Here is a 19,378-nt window from a genome sequence, read left to right as displayed (position 1 = left end):
CCTGCCCCATGGGGGTCAGAGTTGGATGGCACAGACCACACTGGTTTGGGCCCACGGGACTGTTCCCACTCTGAAAGCCTGTCACAAGCCTTGAGCTGTCATCTGTGTTTCTGAACAAACAGCTCTAAGCTGGGGCCCCAGGCCCCTCCCTGGGCTCCATCTCTTTGCTGAGACACAGAACTTGGGACACACTTGCACAGATAGGCCGGCTACAAAGGTAAAGAGGAACAGCCTGACGGGAGCTGTGGAAAGAGCAAAGCAAGTGAAGTGGCAAAAAGCCTTGTGCCTTGGCTGAGCGCTCCACCCGCCTCTATTCCCCAGTGTCCGGCCTGTGGCAGCTCCCCTCACCCAGGCCTTGGACTTCTTATAAAGAGCTTATAAGGCAGTCCTCACTGGCGAGTCATAGGCTGTGCCAAGCCAGTGTGACTTTCAGCCCCTCAGTTCTCTTTGTGTCCACAGATGGGATTTTGAAGGTTGGTAATTCCTATCCCTCATTCACACTCAGAGACCCTCTAAACGCTCTGGAGACTCCATGGGGTACAGGAGCTGTGGGCCAGGGGCCAGGTGTGGAGACCAACTGGATACTTCCCAGTCCATCGTAGCACCACGCTCCCATTTTGTGGATGGGGACGGTGAGGCCTGAGGAGGTCAAAGGTCACCCTCCGAAGCCACCCACAGCTCAGGGGTGCTGCTGTCCTCAGGGTTCCTCCACAGGGTCCTGTTGGCTCACATGTATTGCGCTATTTTTCAGCTGGGTGAGGGTGGGGTTCCAGGCTGGACAGTTTGTCCTGGGCAGGGAGCCAGCTGAAAGCCCCTGGGGAACAGCACAGCCCTGTTTCTTGAGGGCAGACTGTGCCTTGACCCTGGCCAGCTGTCCTGTCTCCCTCCATCTGGAGTGAGTAGCTAGTGGGCACAGAGTGTGTGTTGCCTGCCTTAGAGAGCCCTCTGTTAGAGGCTCTGTGCTGTCCCAGATGGGACAGGGCTGGGCCCCTCATCTCCATTCCTTTCCCAGCTGTTTGGCCTTGGACAGTCCCCTTAGCCAGACATCCATCCACTTGTCTGGGAAATGGGAGTCTCCCAGAGGATGGCTGAGGTGAACAGGGAGGAGGAAATGGCTAGGTGGAAAGCACCCTGTTAGGGCCTCAGCTTCCCTTTGGGCTGTCCTGCCTCTGGCCCCGCCTCTGCCAAGCTCACCCTTAAAGCTTTGCCCCTTCACAAGACCGATGCCTGCAGAAAGGAAAGGCTCAGGGCTGAGCTCAGGGATCCCAACACCAATTTCCTGACCCAGCAGGCTTGTCAACCCTTTTGATAGTTGGGGAAACTGAGGGTAGCCCTGTGCTTGGAGCATCAGGCAAGTAAGCCTGGGTTCAAAACCAAGGCTTTGTGCTTCCCAAGGTGGAAAGGGTTTCCATCCATCCAGAGTGCCCACCTGATAAATGAGAGAGTCTGGGCATCAGAGCATCTCCCTGGGGCCACCCCAACATCTCAGGCCATGTTCCTTCAACTGTCCCCAGCCTCCCTTTTGCTCGGGTTGCAAGGTCCTGAGTATTGGGATAACTGGTCACATCACTCCTACTTGGGGTTTTCTGTGAGCTTTTCTTCTCCCACAGCCGGTTACAAACCTTTGCCCAAAGTCCCATGGAGGGACTCCACAGGCCCCACGTTTCAGAGCAGCCTCTGGGGGCAAGGCTTTGCTATTTGAAGCTACAATGACGGGGCAATTTCCCACGCATGGGAACTCCTTGCCACATTCCCACCTTGCCAATAAATTAAGTCCCTGTGGCCTTTAAGAGACAACTGGGGATTCAGAAAACACAGAAAGCCATGTGCTTTAGAGTGACAGAGTTTGGGAGTCAGTAGGAGACTTTGCTGAGGCTCTGGAGAGATATCTACCAGTAACAAAAGCAGGGGCTGGCAGGCCTGGGACCAAAGACTGAGTCTGGGTCCCATTTAGTGAGCCGTCACTATGTTCCAGCGCCTATCTTAGGAATTCCCACGGGCCAACTTAAATCATGCTAACCAACAAGCTTTCTGAGGCCTTGTGGTTCTCATTCTACAAGTAAGGAAGCCAAGAGACAGAGAGATACTTCATTTGGCTAAGGACTCACAGCTTGTGACCAATGCGGCCTGGGCAGTCAACTCCACCTACTCGTCATCAACCGTTCTCCAGCCCTGCTCACATTCTACCAAGGTCCTGGTGTGAGTGCTAAGCAGACTGCCATGGCCCCAACACATGCCAATGGCCAGGGACAGTAGAAGTGCAAAGGAGGCAAATCCACAGTCACTGACGCCCAGCCATCAGCTCCATCTTACCTGCAGCGGCCAAGGCATCGGTGTCACACACAAGGTCCATCTCAGTGACTTGCTGTCACACTGGACAAGACATCCTCAAGTGTTGGCTGCCTCCTCTGGAAAGTGATGGGACATAAATACCAATTCCGTGGGGCTGTCGGGGGTGCGGCCAACTGAGCCTTGCAGAGTGTGCAAGGATCTCAGCACAAAGCTGGATGCAACCAAAGCACCTGCTGGTTCCTGATTCTCTATTTTTAAATTCTTGTGTGTTCGTGTATGTGCTTAAGTTAGGAGCTGTCGCCTGTACACGTGGAGGCCAGACATGGATGACTGTGTTCTTTCTCCCCACCTTGCTTTTAACACAGAATCTCTCACTCCATGTGGTGCTCACTGATCCAGCAGTGAGCTCATGGATCTGCCTGTCTCAGTCTCTCTGCTCTGGGGTCATGGTCATGTACTGGCACATCACACTTTTTACATGGATTTGAGCTCAGGTCCCCATGCTTGCATGGTAGGCACTCCACAAGTGCTTCACCCACTGAACCACCTACTGGTCTTTGAATGCTGCCATTCACCCATAGTCCATGGCTGCACCCCTTCTTCCTAGGAGCTGCCGTGGGCAGGTCCATAGTTGAGGAATGACTCTTCTTGGAAACAGGAGGATGTGCAAGACCTTGGGGTCCCCTCCTACCCAAAGATCCTTGGCTCACTCATCCCTTCTCGCCTTCCCCTCTCCCCTCATCTCCATAGGCAGTTGTGGATCTCGCTAAAGTCAGCTTTCATTCTTACTCCCCAGGCTTCCTGCTCCTTGCCTGTGGTCTCTACTTACTGGATGCTGTTGCTATGGTAACAACAGCTTAAGAGCCCTAGGCCCCCCTCTGAGGTGACAGGCTTGGATGGAGATGACTTATAAAATTCCTAGAGTATTGTCAGCCTTCAGGAAGCAAGGCCTGGGAGAAGAATGCAAAGTCTGAGCTGCCTGAGGCTTGAGCCTCAAGGTTCTCTAGGGAACCAGCCTGCGTTTCAAGTGTCCCCTGAAATTCAAGTGTTAGAAACTTGAGAGATGGAAGTTGCAAGGTCATAAGGGTGCTTGATGTCCTTCTACTAGTTTGATGTGGCTGTGTTTGGTCCTTCCCCCTCTTCTACACAGACTCCACCCACAGGTAATGCTGGCTCAGAAGGTCCTCACCAGAAGCAGTCTCTTGACCTTGGTTTCCCCAGACTCTAGAACCAGGAGTCCAATAAACTTCCACTGTTTGTAAGTCACATAGCCTGTGGCAATCTGTGATGGAAGCAGAATGGACTACAATGGCAGGTGGCCCCCGTGAAGCCTCCAGCCTTCCCCAGGCCCAGCGCTGGTTTTAGTGTGTGCTGTGAGGGGCTGCCTCTCCCTGGGCAGGCTTCCTTACAGTCCACCTTTGCTGGTGGCTGTGAAGCAGGCAGCCCTCACATCTCCTGAGACATGTCATCCTCTCAAGCCTGATTCAGGCTTTCTGTTCCCCCCCACCCCCGCCTCAGCCCCACTAGTGGGAGGATAGGTGTCCTGCCCTCCTCCCAGGGCCTGGAAAAAGCTGTTAAGAGGCCAGCTCAGTAGTGAAGACTGATTCAGAGAGCCCTGTGAGTGCATCCAACATGTCCATGCTCAGAGGTGACACAGAGAGACTAAAGAATTAAATATTAGATTTTTTGGGAGGATATTTGTTTAAAGTTTAAAGCACAAGCCTGAACAAAGGCCAGCCAATTGGAGACTGTCACCTCAGAGGGGGGCCTAGGGCTCTTAAGCTGTTGTTACCATAGCATGTCCAGCCACCTGGGGAGAGGAACTAGCTTTACTGCATTCTTTTCCTGCCCACTAGAGATACAATTGCTAGGAAACTGACCCAGATGGCCAGACCAGAACCATTTATGGTCTTGGCACCTAAAGTAAACCAATCATTTCAAAAGTCAATTTCCCTTACCCAATCATATAACACCAAGGCATGTAATCTGCTGCTGTGGTTTTTCCCTTTAAAAACCTTGTTCTCCTATAAAGCACTGCCGCACTCCTCCCCTTCACTAAGGAGGTTGCTGTGACCTGGGCTTGAGCTTGTATTAAATAAACCTTCATGTATATGCAGAGGAGTCAATTCCTGGTGGTCTTTGGGGGTCTCATGAACTGGGCATAACAACACTAGGGGGTACTATGCTAACTCTGTAAAAAGCTGGGTGCTGTGGGTCTCCTCCATTGCACCCATCCTCACCTGCTTTCAAAGACTGTGCTACCCACCTCCACTGCTGCCCTGATGATTCTCAGCACAGTTGACATTGAACATGGGACAAGGTGATGAGGTAACACTCTATGGGAACTGGGTGTGTGTGAAATGCAAGAACAAGATTCCATGTGGTTTCTTGAGTGTGCGTGGAGTGGGTAGGAGGGCGGTCCCCAGGGAGACCTCTGCACCAAACATTCTCTTCCTGTCTCATGTTGCTGCCCTCGCCCACCAGAGCCAGCTCCTTGGGAGTAGGAGTACTGGGCTGTCTCCACCCTCAGATGGGCACCTGGGAGACCTGCTGCTGTCCCTGCTGATCTCCTGGCACACCTCAGCAAGATGGAGCTTGCTTGGCAAATGCCCTTTATCTCCCCCCAACCCCTGGCTTAGCCTCTTCCCAGTGGCTTCTAGGGTCACTGTCAAATGCGAAGTCTCAGGGTCTGTTACTGTGAGGCTTCAGACGAGGCCCCTCCCACTACTTTGTTAGCTGACAGCCTTGCCATGTGAGACTCTGCCATCCCAGCCCTCAATAAAAATGTGCTTTTATTGAGTCTGGATTCTAACTCCTACATGCGCTCTTCCATGCGGGTAACAGTCTATCCCCTCGGAGTTTGATGGAGCCAGAAGAAGGTCCTCCTCACATGGCTTCATGGCCATGTGTGACAGCATGGCATGGGCTCTACAGAACCCCTGTCGGTCCTCTCACGGCCCCTGGAGCTGGTGTGATGGTTCAGATCCAGTTAGAGGGATGCAGGAGGGCTTGTGTGGGGCGAGTCCTCCAAGGATGTCTGTGAGCCTGTCCCTTCAGAGGAAAAGCTGCCCCCAGTCGGGTGCAAGGCCTTGCTCTGTCTGGGCAGGTGGTGCCAGGAAAAGAGGGAAGCAAGGAGACGCTCTAGGGTGGGCTCAGGGAGCTTGGGAGTACCCCTGCCCTCCTCGCTGTTCATAGACTGTCCAGCTTCCTGGGGTGTCAGGCCTGCCCACATGTCTCTGCTCTGTTCCCCTTGAGGGCACTGGGGAGGACAGTGGGACTTTGACACATGGTCCACAGCCAGAGAGTCCTGTAGAGCCCTGTCCCATTTGGAAACCACTTCTGTAGGCAGACCCTGGCCCTTAACCCCCGGCCTGCTCCAATCTGTGTGTGCCGAATGGGCAGCAGGAACCTCTGGGCATGGGCAGTAGGCTAGAGCCTTCCTCAGCAAGCTTTGGATCTCCTGGTGTCTCTCCTGCGCCTCTTCCCATAACTCCTGGCCCAGGCTGGCCCGGCTCAGGGAGGCCACCTGGAGCTTCATGGCCAGGAGCTTCTCCGGTTGGAACTCAGACACCAGGAGCTTCAGGTAGCGGTGCAGGCGGAGGTGGAGCTGGTCTCCAGGGCTGGCCCTTGAGGCCTTGCCCTGTCTGAGCTGGGTCATCAGGTCCTGACAGTCCATGTGGAACCGGGACATCTAAGGGCAGGAGGAGAAAGGGAGACAGGGGGTCCATGAAGGCATGATGAGTCTCTGAGCGGGGGCTTTTGAGTCAGTGTGACTGAGTGAACCCATAGGTGCACAGCCTGGTAACAACACTCTCTGCTGACTGTGATGACATTATCCCCCTTTTGGGGGGACTTCATATGGGTACCCCCTGCAAATAGCCTCTAGCAGCACCCTTAGGCTTTTCAGGCATCTCCTGACAGGCCCATGGACCAGCAGAGCATACCGTAAAACAACAGCTGCAGAACTGAGAGCGGGGTTGGGGAGGAAGGGCTCAGCGGGCAAAGGAAGCAGGTCAGTGCAACATGAGCCTGAGGACTTGAGTTCAAATCCCCAGAAAACATGCAAAGTTGCTTAGGGGAGCTTGCAACTGTAATCCCAGTGCCTCTGATGTGGGACAGGAGGCTGAGACAGGGCAATCCCAGCAAGCTCTAGGGCCAGGTAGCCTGGCATTTATCCTCTGACCTCCACAGGCACATGTGTAGCACACACACACACACACACACACACACACACACACACACACACCAGTGTAGTCAGGCCTGGGGGTATAAGTCTGTCATTCTGGGCACTCAGGACGTCAAGATTGGAGGATGATACATCCAAGGCCTTCCTGGGCTACAGAGTGAGTTCAAGTCTAGCCTGGGCAACTTAAGGAGACCCTGCCTCAAAATAAAAAGTAAAAAGACTAGGGATCCAGGGGTGGGGAGCTGAGACACAGGTGAAGGAGCACTCTAGTACGTTCTGAGTGCCATCTGTTCACCTGGTTCTGCCTCACTACTCTGAGCTGGATCAGCAGCTCATCCTACAAAGAGGAAAACAGGCTCCAAGCAGTGAAGTCACCTGTCCCAAGTCGCACACTGAGGCGAGGCAGAGCTGGACTCACATCCTGGATCTGGCCTGCCTCCTACAGTTCTGTTTCATGCACCCAAAGAAAAGGTGGCTCTGGCAGGGGTGGGTGGGTCTCAGCAAGGCTCCGCAGCCCATACACCAGCCGGGCCTCTGCCCAGCATGTGATTCTCCCCTCCCCTCCCTCGAACCTCGTCACTCCCCACCCCCGGCATGCTACAGCCGCTCATGCAAAGGATCATCTCTCTCTCTCCATTAATTTAGGGCCGACAGAAAGCCACTAGCCAGAGGACAGCAGAGCCATTTGCTGCTCGGAGGCGTCTCTCTGCGGATTAAGGGAGCTTGTCTTTAGATAAATGGCTTCATATTCGCTGTAGCACTCAGAACTCATGGCACCATAAATCTCCGTTAGCCGACAATCGAGTTAGGATTATTTAGGGCAGAAGGTACCCAGCCTGGGCAGGGTCCTGCATGGCTGCACCTTCCCAGCCAAGCCTGACAGTCATGGCCAGTGACTCAGCTGTCAGGGCGGCAGTGTGCAGCCCTGATCAAACCACCAGAGGCAGACAGGGAGACAGCCAGGCATGCCCTCTCCCATGGTGCTCTTCCTGCCCTGGCCGAATGCTACCTTCTTCTCACAGACTCAGCCTGCCCTCTTCTCTCCCCCTCCCCTTCTTTTTACCCATCCCAGGCTAGCCCTCTCTGAACACCGAGTGTGCTCTGTAGCCTCAGGGAGCTCACAATCCAGAGGGCACAAGGGAGCGGTCAGCAGCAGGGTCATTTCAGATCCTGGAGAGCATGGTGACGCTGCAGTATGGGAGGTGCTGGGAATCAAACCTGCGTCTCCTGGAGAGCAGCTACTGAGCCATCTCTCCAGCCCAAATTTGCTTCTCCTACCACCTGGCTGGGAGTACAGTCAAGCCCGATGTCTAGGTTTTGAACTGCAGCCCTGCCAGCTGCCAGTGAGCTGATCAACCTCTCTGTTTTCAGTAGAGGGTTGGCGTGACAGTGAAGTGATTGGAACAGAGCCTGGCACTCGAGACCCCGTTTTTATTATCAGCAGCACTAGCCATATTTGTTATCAGCAGAAGCGGAGGCTCGGAGCAGTGGGGACGGCCGTGGAGGTCTCACAGCCCACGTGGGCACACATGGCCCATGTCTTTGTGTCCCTTCCCTGCCAACAGCTGACATCTGCCCGCCTTGTCCCTGACCGGAGGAAACAGAGAAGCCCTGTCCTCCGGGTCCCCGGGCATGCGTGAGTTGTCTGGGTCCCTCCTACTGTCCTCTGAAGCATCCTGTGTTTCCGTCGGCCCCTTCATGCTAGGACAGCCAACAGCTGGGGGGTGGGGTCAAGCTCCTCCCACGCTCTGTCCCTCCTGGCAAGTTCAAGGGGCAGCTGAGGGCACAGGACAGCCCTGTGGCTTCCTGTCCACTCAGCCTCAGCTATCCCAGACCGCTTTCTTGTTCAAAGGCCTCAGTTTCTCCGTTAGAAAAATGGGGGGGAGGGTTGGTTATGTGGATTTAGGGGGTGAAACTTTGAAGTCAAATCCTACTCAAGGACTGCTTGACCCTACCCACTTTCCTCCCCTGTAAAATGAGAGCAATGAAGGTGGCCGTGACACACCCAGAGGCAGGCAAGTGCCGGCTCGCAGAGTCTGCACTCTGGCGGATTTCCCGTCTAACGTAATGTCTTGTCTTCGCCCTGCCTGCTTGAGTAAGGGGGCCCCAAGCCTGTGCCACCCCAGCGGGAAGATGTGGGTGGGTGCCAACAGGTCGTGGGGCCCGCTCACCTTCCTTCTGAAGCGGTGGAGGTGAAGCAGCGTCTCCAGGTCAGTGCGCTGCCTCTCTGCGGCCATGTAGAAGTGTGTCAGCCTGGCTTGGAAGGCCTGCTGGGTGGAGGCGAAGGCCTGCAGGTCCGGGAGCCCCGGCTCACCTGCCCATTCCTCCGCAGCTCCCAGCTGGGCTGCCTGCTTGCACAGTTCCAGGCCCTGGCGGTACTGGGCCTGAGAGAGAAGAAAGGCTGTTTACTCAACTCCTGCCCGAGGACCCACGCAGTGGTCAGGAGCCTCCCTGGCTTCCTGAGCCTCAGTTTCCCTATCTACAAGGCTCAGCCCGTGGTCAAAGGTTAACACATGGGCGTTGTCACGCATCCAAGAGTCTGGGACTTTGCCATGAAAGTTTGGAATCGTCTGGAAGGTTCTCTAGGTCAGAGGCTTTGATCCCCCGCAGTCTTCTCTGCTGTCTCCAGGCCGCTCCCATCTTCTCTGCCTGTAGTTCTCTGTGTGCTGTGACAAGCCAAGGCCTCCTCTGTCTATCACAAATATGACTGTTTCTCTACACTGACCCAGCAGGCCTAGGTCTGTGCCCTGGAACCTACATTTTTAAGAAACCATCAGGGATTCTGACTTGTTGGTACTTGAGCTTGGAGGACTTCCTGGAGGAGGCAGAACCTAAAGGGATGCTTCTGTGGTCCAGACTGTCCCCTTGATGCCCCTGGAATTTCCCTTGCACTTTCCTGCCCCTGCATCTGGGACGTGGCAGGCTCTGTTCCAACACCCTCTTGGCCGTTGAGGTCCTGGAACCTACCGCAACCTGCAGGAAGAAATCCTCAAACTCTGCGTGGACTTTCTCGACTGTCTCCGTGCATATGTCCACGGGGGAGAGTGCCTGCAGACACTGGCTTCCTTCCCGCTCCATCCAGTCATTGACCTGGGCAGAGGACAGTGATGGAGGTTGTGATGGGCAGCTAAGGGGCCACCCTAGGCCAACTGCCTACTTCCGTGTGTGTATAAATGCATGTGTGGTGTGTGTGTGTGTGTGTGTATGCGTGTGCAGGTGGGTGTATGTAAGTGCACTTGTATGTGGAGGTGAGAGGTCAACCTGGGTGTTGCTCCCTAGGCGCTTCCCACCTATTTATTTATTTATTTGTTTGCTTGTTTATTTGTTTGTTTGTTTATTTTAGACACGCTGAGCTCCGGGGCTCACCAATGAGGCGAGGCCTGGCTGGCTAGAGGGCTCCAGGGGTCTTCCGGTCTCGGCCTCCTCCATGCTGAGATGACAAGTGGTGTCAAACTATACCCAGCGCTTTAGGTAGGTTTTTCGGATCAGACTCCATGTATTTGTATGATAGAAACACTCCCCTGTCTGAGCTAGCGAACTCTGATCTCTCGACTTCTTGGGTGGGGGGTGGGGGGGCAAAATCTTTCTGTCCTCAGTCAGTCATGGGCCTGGACAGCAAAATCGGGGAGGGAAGGAAGCGTGTGGCTGCATTCTGCCAATGCCAGAGGGCAATGACCTCCTTCGGCTCATTCCAGAGGGGATGCGGTACTGTGAGTATCCTGTCCTGCACACAGCAGACCCTCTGTGTGTGTGAAACCAAGGTGGCTCGGGGTCACAGGAAGGCAAGACTTAGGTCAGCCTGGCCACTCCCTGCCTCCTGGTCCTAAAAATGTTCATCTCTGGGGGATGAGCTCCCTGTCTTAGGGGTATGTAACTGGGTCTGGGGAAACACCTGCCAGTGGTAAGAGGGGCCTCTGGTCCTGTGACGGTCAGGCCTGAGTCTGAACGTGACAGAATGTAGGATCCCCCAGCCTGGGGAGGGGGCTGTTCTCGATTTTGCTGATTGCGGTGGGACCTGCCCACTGCAGGTGGCGCCATTCCCTAGCTGGGATCCGGGACTATCTATTCCCAACCTGGATGTGATGCGGCCAGCTGCTGCAAGATCCTCCCGCCTTGACTCTCTCCCTGGTGTACCCCTGAACTGTGAGCCAGAATAAGCGTCCTCGGGTTGCTTTTGTCAAAATGCAGTCTCTCTGGGGACACCAGCAAGCCACCACGAACTTACTTTGCCTTCGCAAAACTGAAGGGTGGAAAGGAGGGAGCGGAGGCTTGAGAAGTGGGGTGACCTGGGGCCGCCAGAGTCAAGAGGGAAGCGCCCAGCAGGGATGACCCAGCCCAAGGCAGAAAGGGCTGTGTGGGCTGTAGGTACCGAAGCCAGGCGAAGCAGTACCAGCAGCTCCCGGTTCACACTCCAGATGTGCAACCACAGTGGGTGACATCTGCCAGGCCTCAGTTTCTCCACGTGTTGTGGGGAATCCCCAAAGCTCTTTTGTCACTGGTAAGACAAGGGTATTCACCAATTCTCTCTTCTAGGGCAGGCGCTCAGTGAATACAGCCCTGGTGATCATATCTGTATCTTAATCACTGACTGAATGAGTTTTTCTGCCTTGCGCAGAATGCCAAGGGCTGCCAGCCTGGTGTTTAAACTTCAGAACAAAGGGACCCCTGTAAAGCGCCATGTCCCCCAGTAGGTGTCCCCTTCACCTGGCGAATGGCAGCTTCCAGGTGGCCCAGGCGGACCCGGAGCTCCAGCCTTCGGAGGAGGTGATTGGACGCCATGACCAGGACGTGAAGCTGATCGTCCACGAGGTTGTAGAGGGTGACGGCCTCCATCAGACAACTCCTGGGATGGGAACAGAGGATGAGAAGATGCCCCTCCCTGTGATCTCATCAGCCTCGAGCCCCCCTCCCTAATCTGTGGCCCCAGCTGGGGTGCGGTATGGCCTAGAGCAGGTTCCTAGCCTTCTCTGGGCCTCAGCTGCAAACCTGAGGATGCCGCAGGAACCAAAATAATCCTCCTCTTCCTTGGCAAAGTATTAAGCCAGCTGGGTAGGTCTGAGTATGAATCCCAGCTGGCTTACGTACTGGTGTGGGTCCTTGTGTAACACCACCACTTTGGGGGTAGGTCTTTGGCTCCCCATCTGTAAAGTGGGGATAGTAACAGGACCCACTTCCCAGAGCGGCTGTGAGCAGTCAGTGACCCGAGCGAGGGCTTCTGGAAGGCCAGCACCCACTTTCCATCCCAGGCCTCTGCGTGAGGCCCCGACCGTGGAACTTTCTAGTGCTGCTTAGGGGGCTCTGGGCAGCCAGGGACCTTCCTTCCTTCAGGAGAAACACTCTGGAGTGCTGGGCACTGGAGGCTAGCTGCTGCTCACACCTTTGCAACACCCATGGGTGTATCGAGGGTGGCGACCGTAACCTGTGACTCTGATAATCTCTCAGGGTCCCTGGTTGTCTCCAAACTGTGTGGCCAAGGATGGCCTTGAACCTGGGACCCACCCTCTCTACAAGGCATTTTTAAAGTGGCCAAAGCCAGAGGACCTGAAACAGGCTAGTCATGGGGCTTCTCCCATGGTGATGCTCAGTGAAGGGAGAAACCTGGAGTCCCCAACTCCTGCCCTGGGGAGCCGGTTTTCAGACAAAGAAGATGGAAGGAAATACTGGCTTTTTAAGGGACGGGGGTCCTACATCAGAAGAAATCCCCCCAAAAAACGCCCCGAAGGAGAGGCTAGCCAAGAGAGCTGCAGGAACCTGCACAGACCAGGGAAGAAGCTGGGTGAGCGTGGGCCCACAGCGCCCCCTGGTGGAGTTCCAGGTCAGCGGTTTGGAGGACCTCGGATAGACAGGAGGGGCGGACAGAGAAGCAGGTGAGGCAGAAGCATGGTGGGTAACAACAGCCCGACATTGTGGGGGGCCGGAGGTGGCTCACACTTGGCACAGGACCCACTCTTGTTCCCGCTCCACCTGCATGAACCTGCCTCTGGTCTAGGGGTGCAGCTCAGGGGTGATGTGTTTGGCCCTAGGATACTCAGTCAGGCCTCTTCGAGTCTCAGGTACCTCAAAAAATAGCAAACAAGTTAATATTTATAATTTTTTTAGAGCAGTGTGCGCACACATCAAGTGTTGGCTTGGTGCACAAGTTGTTCTGAAGCGTGCGCACACACTTTGACCTTGACGCCTGACTACACGCACCTACGCTTTCCGAGAGCAAATATTTCTAATCACTGGCCACTTCAATCACACGCTCACTCTTCCTTCTTTCCGGCCCAGAAGCATATCAGATTTTGGAATCCTTTCCGATTTCAGGGTACTTGAATATACATAAGGAGGCATGTGGGCACCTGAACTTCAGCCCAAACAAGAAGTCTAATTCCATTTCAGACACACCTTTACACACCGTCCGAAAGCAATTTTACATAGTCATTTCAGTTACTTTTGTGACAAAGTCAGGTTTCTCTGGGTGTAACTTTCCCCTTGTGCCCAGACTGTCTGAGAGTTTAGAAGAGTCGGGACATCTAATTTTCAGATTAAGGAGGCTCCGCTTTGCAGACGTCAGACGTCAAGGAGGCCAGTGTCACCCTCTCTGTGGCTCCGGAGGTCATTCCTCCAGGCTGAGCACGGGCCCCAGCCTGGGTTCCTATGGGCCCTCCTTGGTCTCAGTTTCTTCTTGCCAAATAAGGGTGGCGTGGGCAGTGCCAGGTTCTTGCCAGGAGCAAATGAGGCAGATCTTGAAGGGCTTGGACCAGAGTCTGGGTTGGAAAAGGGTGTGGTCCATGTAGGGAGGGAGGAGGAGGCAAGAGGGAAAGTCCTACAATGCCTGTTCCTGGCTTAATATGGCCAGAGATGAAGGAGGGGCTCCGGGGTTATTCCCAAGGCTCAGAGAGTGAGGAGGCGGCTTCTTTAGACCCACCCTAAGCATTCCCTTCGATGGGTCCTCCTTCCCAGCTCTGATGGGGAGTGAAGGATGGGTGTTTATACCTGATATCAGGGTTGGCATTTAGCCTGCTGGCCTCCTGCTGCAACTTGGCCAGCGTAGCTCCACCTTCCCGCTGGAGAGCCAGCAGCCCCGGGTCCCTCAGCACAGCCTCCATCAGCTCCTTGGACTTGCTCAGGCACCTGGTGGCCTCCTGCCAACAGGAGGTGGGGTGTCCTGAGGCCCAACGTCCACTCTCCCCCTGTAATCTTCTAGGACTTCCCACACAGAAGGAGCCTGACTTTCCCAGCTGGCTGACTTTCCAGATGCTTGGAGCCAGCTGGGAAGTCTGTCCTTTGATTTCTAGCGCATCTCCTGATGCTATGACCCTCTCATCACCATGGTAACCTCACTGGTCCTGGCTCCATCCTCTCTCTGGAGCACCCATCCCAGACTCTTGGTTGAGATCTCTGATGCCCTCTGGCTTCCCCTGCAGCGACAAAGGACATCAAAGGGCACACCTCATGATCCTCTGCCTCTAACCCCCAGGGCTTCAGTGCCCAGCTCCTGGGCCCATCTTTCAGAGATAGAGAGTCCTTAACCTTCCCCCCTTACTCTGCTCCACAGACATCCAACTACACTCTGCCTCAGGGCCTTTGCGCATGCTTCCCTCTGCCCGGAGTTCATTCCCCCTCAAAGACATTCTCTTTCAGGCCTCAACTGACACCATCGCCTTCAAAAAAAAAACCACCCCCCTTCCTTACTTCTTGCTCAATCTTTTATGGCCTTTGGCACAGTTTGTAACTACCTTCCTTTTTCAGCGTAGGGTCTCTTGCATGCTGGCCAATTGCTCTGCCATTGATCTACATCCCCAGGCCCTCATAACCACCTTTTAAATGGCCACTCTGTCTCTGTACCCTGACCCTCGCCAGACCAGAGGCAAGCGGCTCCTCAGACTGGGTCCCCAGTGCAGGGCACATGGTGGATGTTCAAGTGACAGAGTGAAAACCGAGTGGCCACCCTGAGGGGCTCCTCCCCAGTGCTCTTGGTACTTAAAGCCCGAGGTGTGCATTCCCCACCCCCTGCTCCAGGTTTACCTGCACCCCCCCAGGGGGGTCGCCCTTCTCAAACTCTTGGATGGAAGCCTGCAGCAGGGAAGAGGCCTGGCGAAGGTCGGCCAGGAACGGTTCCAGCTTCTGCAAGGACAGGAGCCAGAGCAGGGCTCAGCCTAGGTGACCAAGAGGAGACAGGCCTTTCCTGAGGCAGGGGTGGGAGGGTAGTGGGATGGGGAGGAGGGAAGGGGAGTCACTTGGGAAGGCACCAGTCAGGCCTTCTTGTACCTACGCTCCCTCCCTCCGTCCTAAGCTACATCAGAACCATGAGGAGGGCTGGTGAAAGTGCAGCTCTGAGCCGCCCACCTCCCCCCTTTCCCTTCCCCTCCCCCCATGCCTCAATCTTCCTCCCATCCCTCCCCCACCTGGTCCCACAGCTGAGCTGGGGCAGTCTGAGAACATCTACTAGGTCTCCAGGCCACCATGCTGCTGCTTCAAGTCAGCCAGGCCTCTAGTGTGGGGACAAGAGCCAGAAGAGGGAGAAAACAGACCTGAGCTGTTTGCAGACCTGGGCGGGGGGGGGGGGGGTCCTTATAGAAGGGGCAGAATGGGAGTGAGAGCGTGGGCTGGGGAAGACCCTGGGCCCAGCTCAGCCATCAGCTAGCTGTGAGACCACAGGCAAGTTACTTAACCTCTCTGGGCTTCCCTGTACTTCTGAGGGGTGAAAACAGCAGTGTGTTTTACAGCAGGGTAAGGGGTAATGCGTGTACAGGATTTAGAGCAGAGCCCAGAACACGCAGCTATCACGGTCACCTACGTTTTCACGCCTGGAATCACCCAATAAGATTTCACTTAAAGAGACAGCCTGAGCGTTCAAAGGTCACGGGTTAAAGGGTGGCCTCTGGAGAGGGAACCAGGAGGCTGGGTGCAGGGCATGCCACTGAAGTGTGAGTACACGCTGTCTCTCCACGTCTGCACGTGAGTGGTTCCAGGATAAGACACCAAGACCAAGATGGCCAAGACCCTTATGCTAAGTGCCCTGTAGAGCCATTCGAACTTCCTCAGCCCCGGGATGCCAGGTCAAGACGATGCCTTGAAATCTGTACTTGTTTGTTCCCGGACTGATGACATGCAAACGTCTCTGGGTGGTCCCGTGGCATGCGATGCTTCCCTCCATCTTCCTCTGTTTGTTTTCACTTTTCTTTTTTATTGTGAGAGAGGTGTGCACACCATGGTGTGTGTGTGTGTGTGTGTGTGAAGTTAGCCCTCGCAGGGCTGTGAGAGAGTGAGAGAAGGGGGAAGAAGAAGCCAGGGGCAGTTTCCTTCCCTGCCCTATGGGAGGCGCTGCACACTCACCCACCATGTGAGACACGCCTATGGCTCCACGGAGCAGATGCCAGTCACTCTGTTTTCAGTAGATAACAGCCAAAGCCCTCTCAGGGTGACTGAATCCCTTCCAAGCCCTTTACTCACATTAAATCAATGCTCACGAGGATCCCACAAAGAGCAGATTTCATTACCTCCCCATCCCCTGCTTTCCTGATGAGGAAAGCAAAGCTCCAAGAAGGTGGGTAACTCACCCAAGGTCACAGAGCAGAGCTGGACAGGAACCCAGAAAGCCAGCCCCAGGGCCCCAGGCCTTACTGGGGCTACTCTGTCCCTTCGCTGTGAATGTTTGTTGAATGACTGTCTGCTCTTGAACCCTGCTTTTGGCAGGGTTGAGAGACCCATGGGGCAGGGCAGTGAGAGGGAGAGGAGAGGTAAGGGTTGGAGAGCGGAGGCTGTGAGGGTAGACACCTGGAGGAACCGCACCCACTCGCCATGGTGGTAGGGGAAGGGGCCCTGCAGAGCCTCAGGCAGCTGGCTAGGGTCCACGTGGTTTCTGAGGGCCTTCAGCGAGGTCAGCACCTCCACCTGCAGATAACAAAGAGGGTTAGAAGGAGCAGAGGCCTCTCCCCAGAGTTGCTGTAGAAGATCCTGTTTAGGTCTCTGCCCAGCCACCATGTCGTCACCCACTGAGAAGGTCCAGAGTGGTGATCTGAGCAGTTGAGTTGGTTCCGGAAGCTTTGACAAATCGCTTGAACCAGACCCTGATTGTGGAATGGCACATACAAGTCACACAAACTGCTCCTCCCAAGTCTGTGCTCAGGGCAGACATCATCGATCAAAGGCAGCACTCATCCTTCCGGAATTTGGCCCTTTCTCAACACCGCTCTGCCTGGGGTGAAATGTATGTGGCCCTTACACTGCTCTCCAGTGACCCACACAGTGCTGTCCCCTCCTAGGGATGGATGGGTACCACATCATAACAACATCCTTTCACTGGGAACTTCTGTCAGGCAGCGAGGTTTCAGATTCCAGCTCCCAGTCCCTAGGCTTGGGGTGGGGCAGATGGCCGCTCATCTGCTATCCTGGAGGCTCTGGGGGCAGTTTACTGGCAGGATGGCCGTCATCCCCTCTGAGCATAGACTCCCAGGATCCCAGCAACCCCCCTCCCCAGGAACTCTCGCATCAGAGCCTACACCTGGATGAGCTCCCCGGAAGATACACTCAGGTCCTGCCCCAGTACCCATCCGCTAGCCCAGGGCAGGCTGGCCCTTGGATTTAAGAGTTATCTTCAGGGCAACCAATCTGGATGCTGGCGGCCAGTTCAAGTTTGAGAGGCAATGTCCAACTTTCCCCATGTCCTCTGTTTCAATCAATTTTCTTTTACTGTGTATGAGCACAGTTGTACAGAGGACATGTGGAGGTCAGAGGACAACTTTTGGGAGTTGGTTTCCTTCTTCCATCTTAAGTCCCAGGCATTGAACCCAGGAGGTCAGGCTTGGTGGCGAGTGCCTTTACCCCTTAAGCCATCTCTCTGGCCCCCATGCCTGTTTTCTAACTTGGAGGAAGAGGACCTCCAGGATCACTTCTTGCAGCAGGCAGAGTCGGGGTGCCCTTGTAGGACAGGGCTCTTTCTCACAGTCCTAAGATCTGCCATGTCTGAGAAATGCAGGCAGAGGAGACTCCAGTTCTGGGTCTGGCTGTTGGGTGGTCTTATGCCTAGCCTATCTGTAAAGAAAAGGGCTTGCCTAGATGGAGTCTTCCAAATTGATCTTTCCGAGTGCTCATGTCAGCCCCATGGCGGTGTCGGAGGGATGGCAACCTGGAGCTGGCGATTTGTAGGCCAGGCTAGATTCTCTCAAGGTGGGGATCAGTGGAGCAGCTCTTCATCCCTTTGCCCAGCCCCTGCCCAGGCCTCTGCTCACCTGGACAGGTAGCGCAGGTAGCTGGAGAACCGACGCCTTCTCCCCCAGGAGAAGCACTTTGCTGATGGAGGCTGCAGCCAGAGCCTGTGAGGAGAGAGCCTCTTCAGGACCGCTCTGTTCCCCTCTCCCCTGTCGCCTCCTGCTTCCCCAGGGACACGCAGAGGCACGGTGTGATCCCCAGGCAGGGGCTTTGCGTGGCACGTGTAGAGTGAACCACTCGCATGGAGAGAGGGAAACCCCAGCTGTGCTTCCTGCCGTTCTTGAGGCCTCAACTTCCCCATCCATAAGGCAAGAGGTCAGATGGCCAGGTACGTCACACCTTCATCTGTCTGGCTACACATTGGCTAGTCAAGATTCTTCTCTGTCAGGGTGTTTAGGTGGCCCAAGGCTAAGCCAGTCAGAGCCCAGTATCCCCCACTGGGACCCCTCTGACTGGGAATCAAGTGACTGTGTGACTTTCAAGCTGCCGGGAGCCATACTGCCACCACGTGGAAGTGGGGCCACAGGAGAATGCCACCCTTCTAGGAGCACCTGGACAGAAAGAGTTGGTGGCGCCCTCTGAGCTCAGCTCTTGGATGGAGCCCTACCCAGAACTAGATTCAACCCCTGGCTGTTAGAATGTGGCCCTGGCTCTTTAAGACAGTGGACACTCCTGAAAGTCAGACTCCACCCTGGGAAGGGACCAGGTCACACCTTCCTGCAGCTTTCTCTGGGACAGAGAGTTAAGAAGCAGTCTGTGATTTGACTTGACTTTCCTCTGTGGTGCCTGGCTCTCTGTCCCCACTCTGTCACACACTGCATACTGAGCTAGGTCGCATGATGTAAAACATGCCTCAGCTATCACAAACTTATAAAGGTCTGATGTTTCTCTTGTTTCTGGATTGTTAGAGGGATTTGCTCTCTGGACTTCTCTGAAGAGACTCCTCTGCCCACCCTATCCCTCCAATGGTGGGTCTCTCTCTCCCCACCTTGCTCTCTTCCTCACTCTTTTGTTGTTTTTATTTGTTTGTTTGTTTGTTTGTTTTGAGATAGGGTTTATCTATATAGCCTTGGCTGTCCTGGAACTCACTCTGTAGACTAGGCTGTCCTCGAACTCACAGAGATCTGCCTGCCTCTGCCTCCGAGTGCTGGGATTGAAGGTGTGCACCACCCTGCCTTCTCATCCTCACTCTTAATGAAGCTCCTTTCTGGGTTTAAGGGAAGCCCCTCCCCCCCCCAAGGTCTCATCGAATCTGTCTCTCCCATCTTACATCATTTCTCTCTAAAGTTCTACCTCTCATGTCAAGGCCCCATCCTACCCTGAGTCCCTCCAGCCTAATACCATGATTTTCTGTAGGAGTCATTTCCTTTGTCGAGAAGCCTGGTTGCAATGTTTTCTTAGTTGCTCCTAGGAGTCTCTGCTTGGGCTTTGTGATGTCAACCTTAAGCCCACCAGGATCTGGGCATGCCACAGTCCCTGGGGACTCCCAAGACCAGCTAAACGTGGGCTCCCTTCATGACACTCACCTGTGTGCTCTGCAGGGCACTGAGCAGACCAGGCCTCAGGGGCTCTTTCCTGGCATCAATCACCACCAGTAGCCCCTTGGCTTTATCTTCCAGCCTGTGGATAGAAAACAGAAATGAGAGGGCTGGAGAGATGGCTTGGCAGTTAAGAGCACTGTCTGTTCTTCCATAGGTCCTGAGT

The 19,378-nt window shown here is 54.9% G+C and overlaps 1 protein-coding gene across 3 annotated transcripts in view; it reads right to left on the bottom strand.

The window, feature by feature from the left end:
- Positions 1–5,063: 5,063 nt before the first annotated feature.
- Kiaa1755 (KIAA1755 ortholog) overlaps positions 5,064–19,378 on the bottom strand; it is a 32,522-nt gene continuing 18,207 nt past the window's right edge. For 2 of the 3 annotated variants that reach the window (XM_060382915.1, XM_021663869.2), the window contains exons 6-14: positions 19,201–19,294; positions 17,695–17,778; positions 16,241–16,357; positions 14,489–14,587; positions 13,457–13,605; positions 11,183–11,321; positions 9,446–9,568; positions 8,650–8,862; positions 5,064–5,983 (exon numbers count right to left, since the gene is read on the bottom strand). In XM_060382915.1, the coding sequence (XP_060238898.1) occupies positions 5,282–5,983; positions 8,650–8,862; positions 9,446–9,568; positions 11,183–11,321; positions 13,457–13,605; positions 14,489–14,587; positions 16,241–16,357; positions 17,695–17,778; positions 19,201–19,294 (1,720 nt within the window). In that variant the 3' untranslated portion in view covers positions 5,064–5,281. The remainder of the gene's footprint in view (positions 5,984–8,649; positions 8,863–9,445; positions 9,569–11,182; positions 11,322–13,456; positions 13,606–14,488; positions 14,588–16,240; positions 16,358–17,694; positions 17,779–19,200; positions 19,295–19,378) is intronic. The other variant, XM_060382916.1, reaches the window with a different exon arrangement.

The sequence above is a fragment of the Meriones unguiculatus genome, chromosome 4 (assembly GCF_030254825.1).
Source record: "Meriones unguiculatus strain TT.TT164.6M chromosome 4, Bangor_MerUng_6.1, whole genome shotgun sequence".
NCBI classification, from domain to species: domain Eukaryota; kingdom Metazoa; phylum Chordata; class Mammalia; order Rodentia; family Muridae; genus Meriones; species Meriones unguiculatus.
Note: the sequence above shows the minus strand (reverse complement) of the source record. Positions and strands in the feature narration are given on the sequence as shown.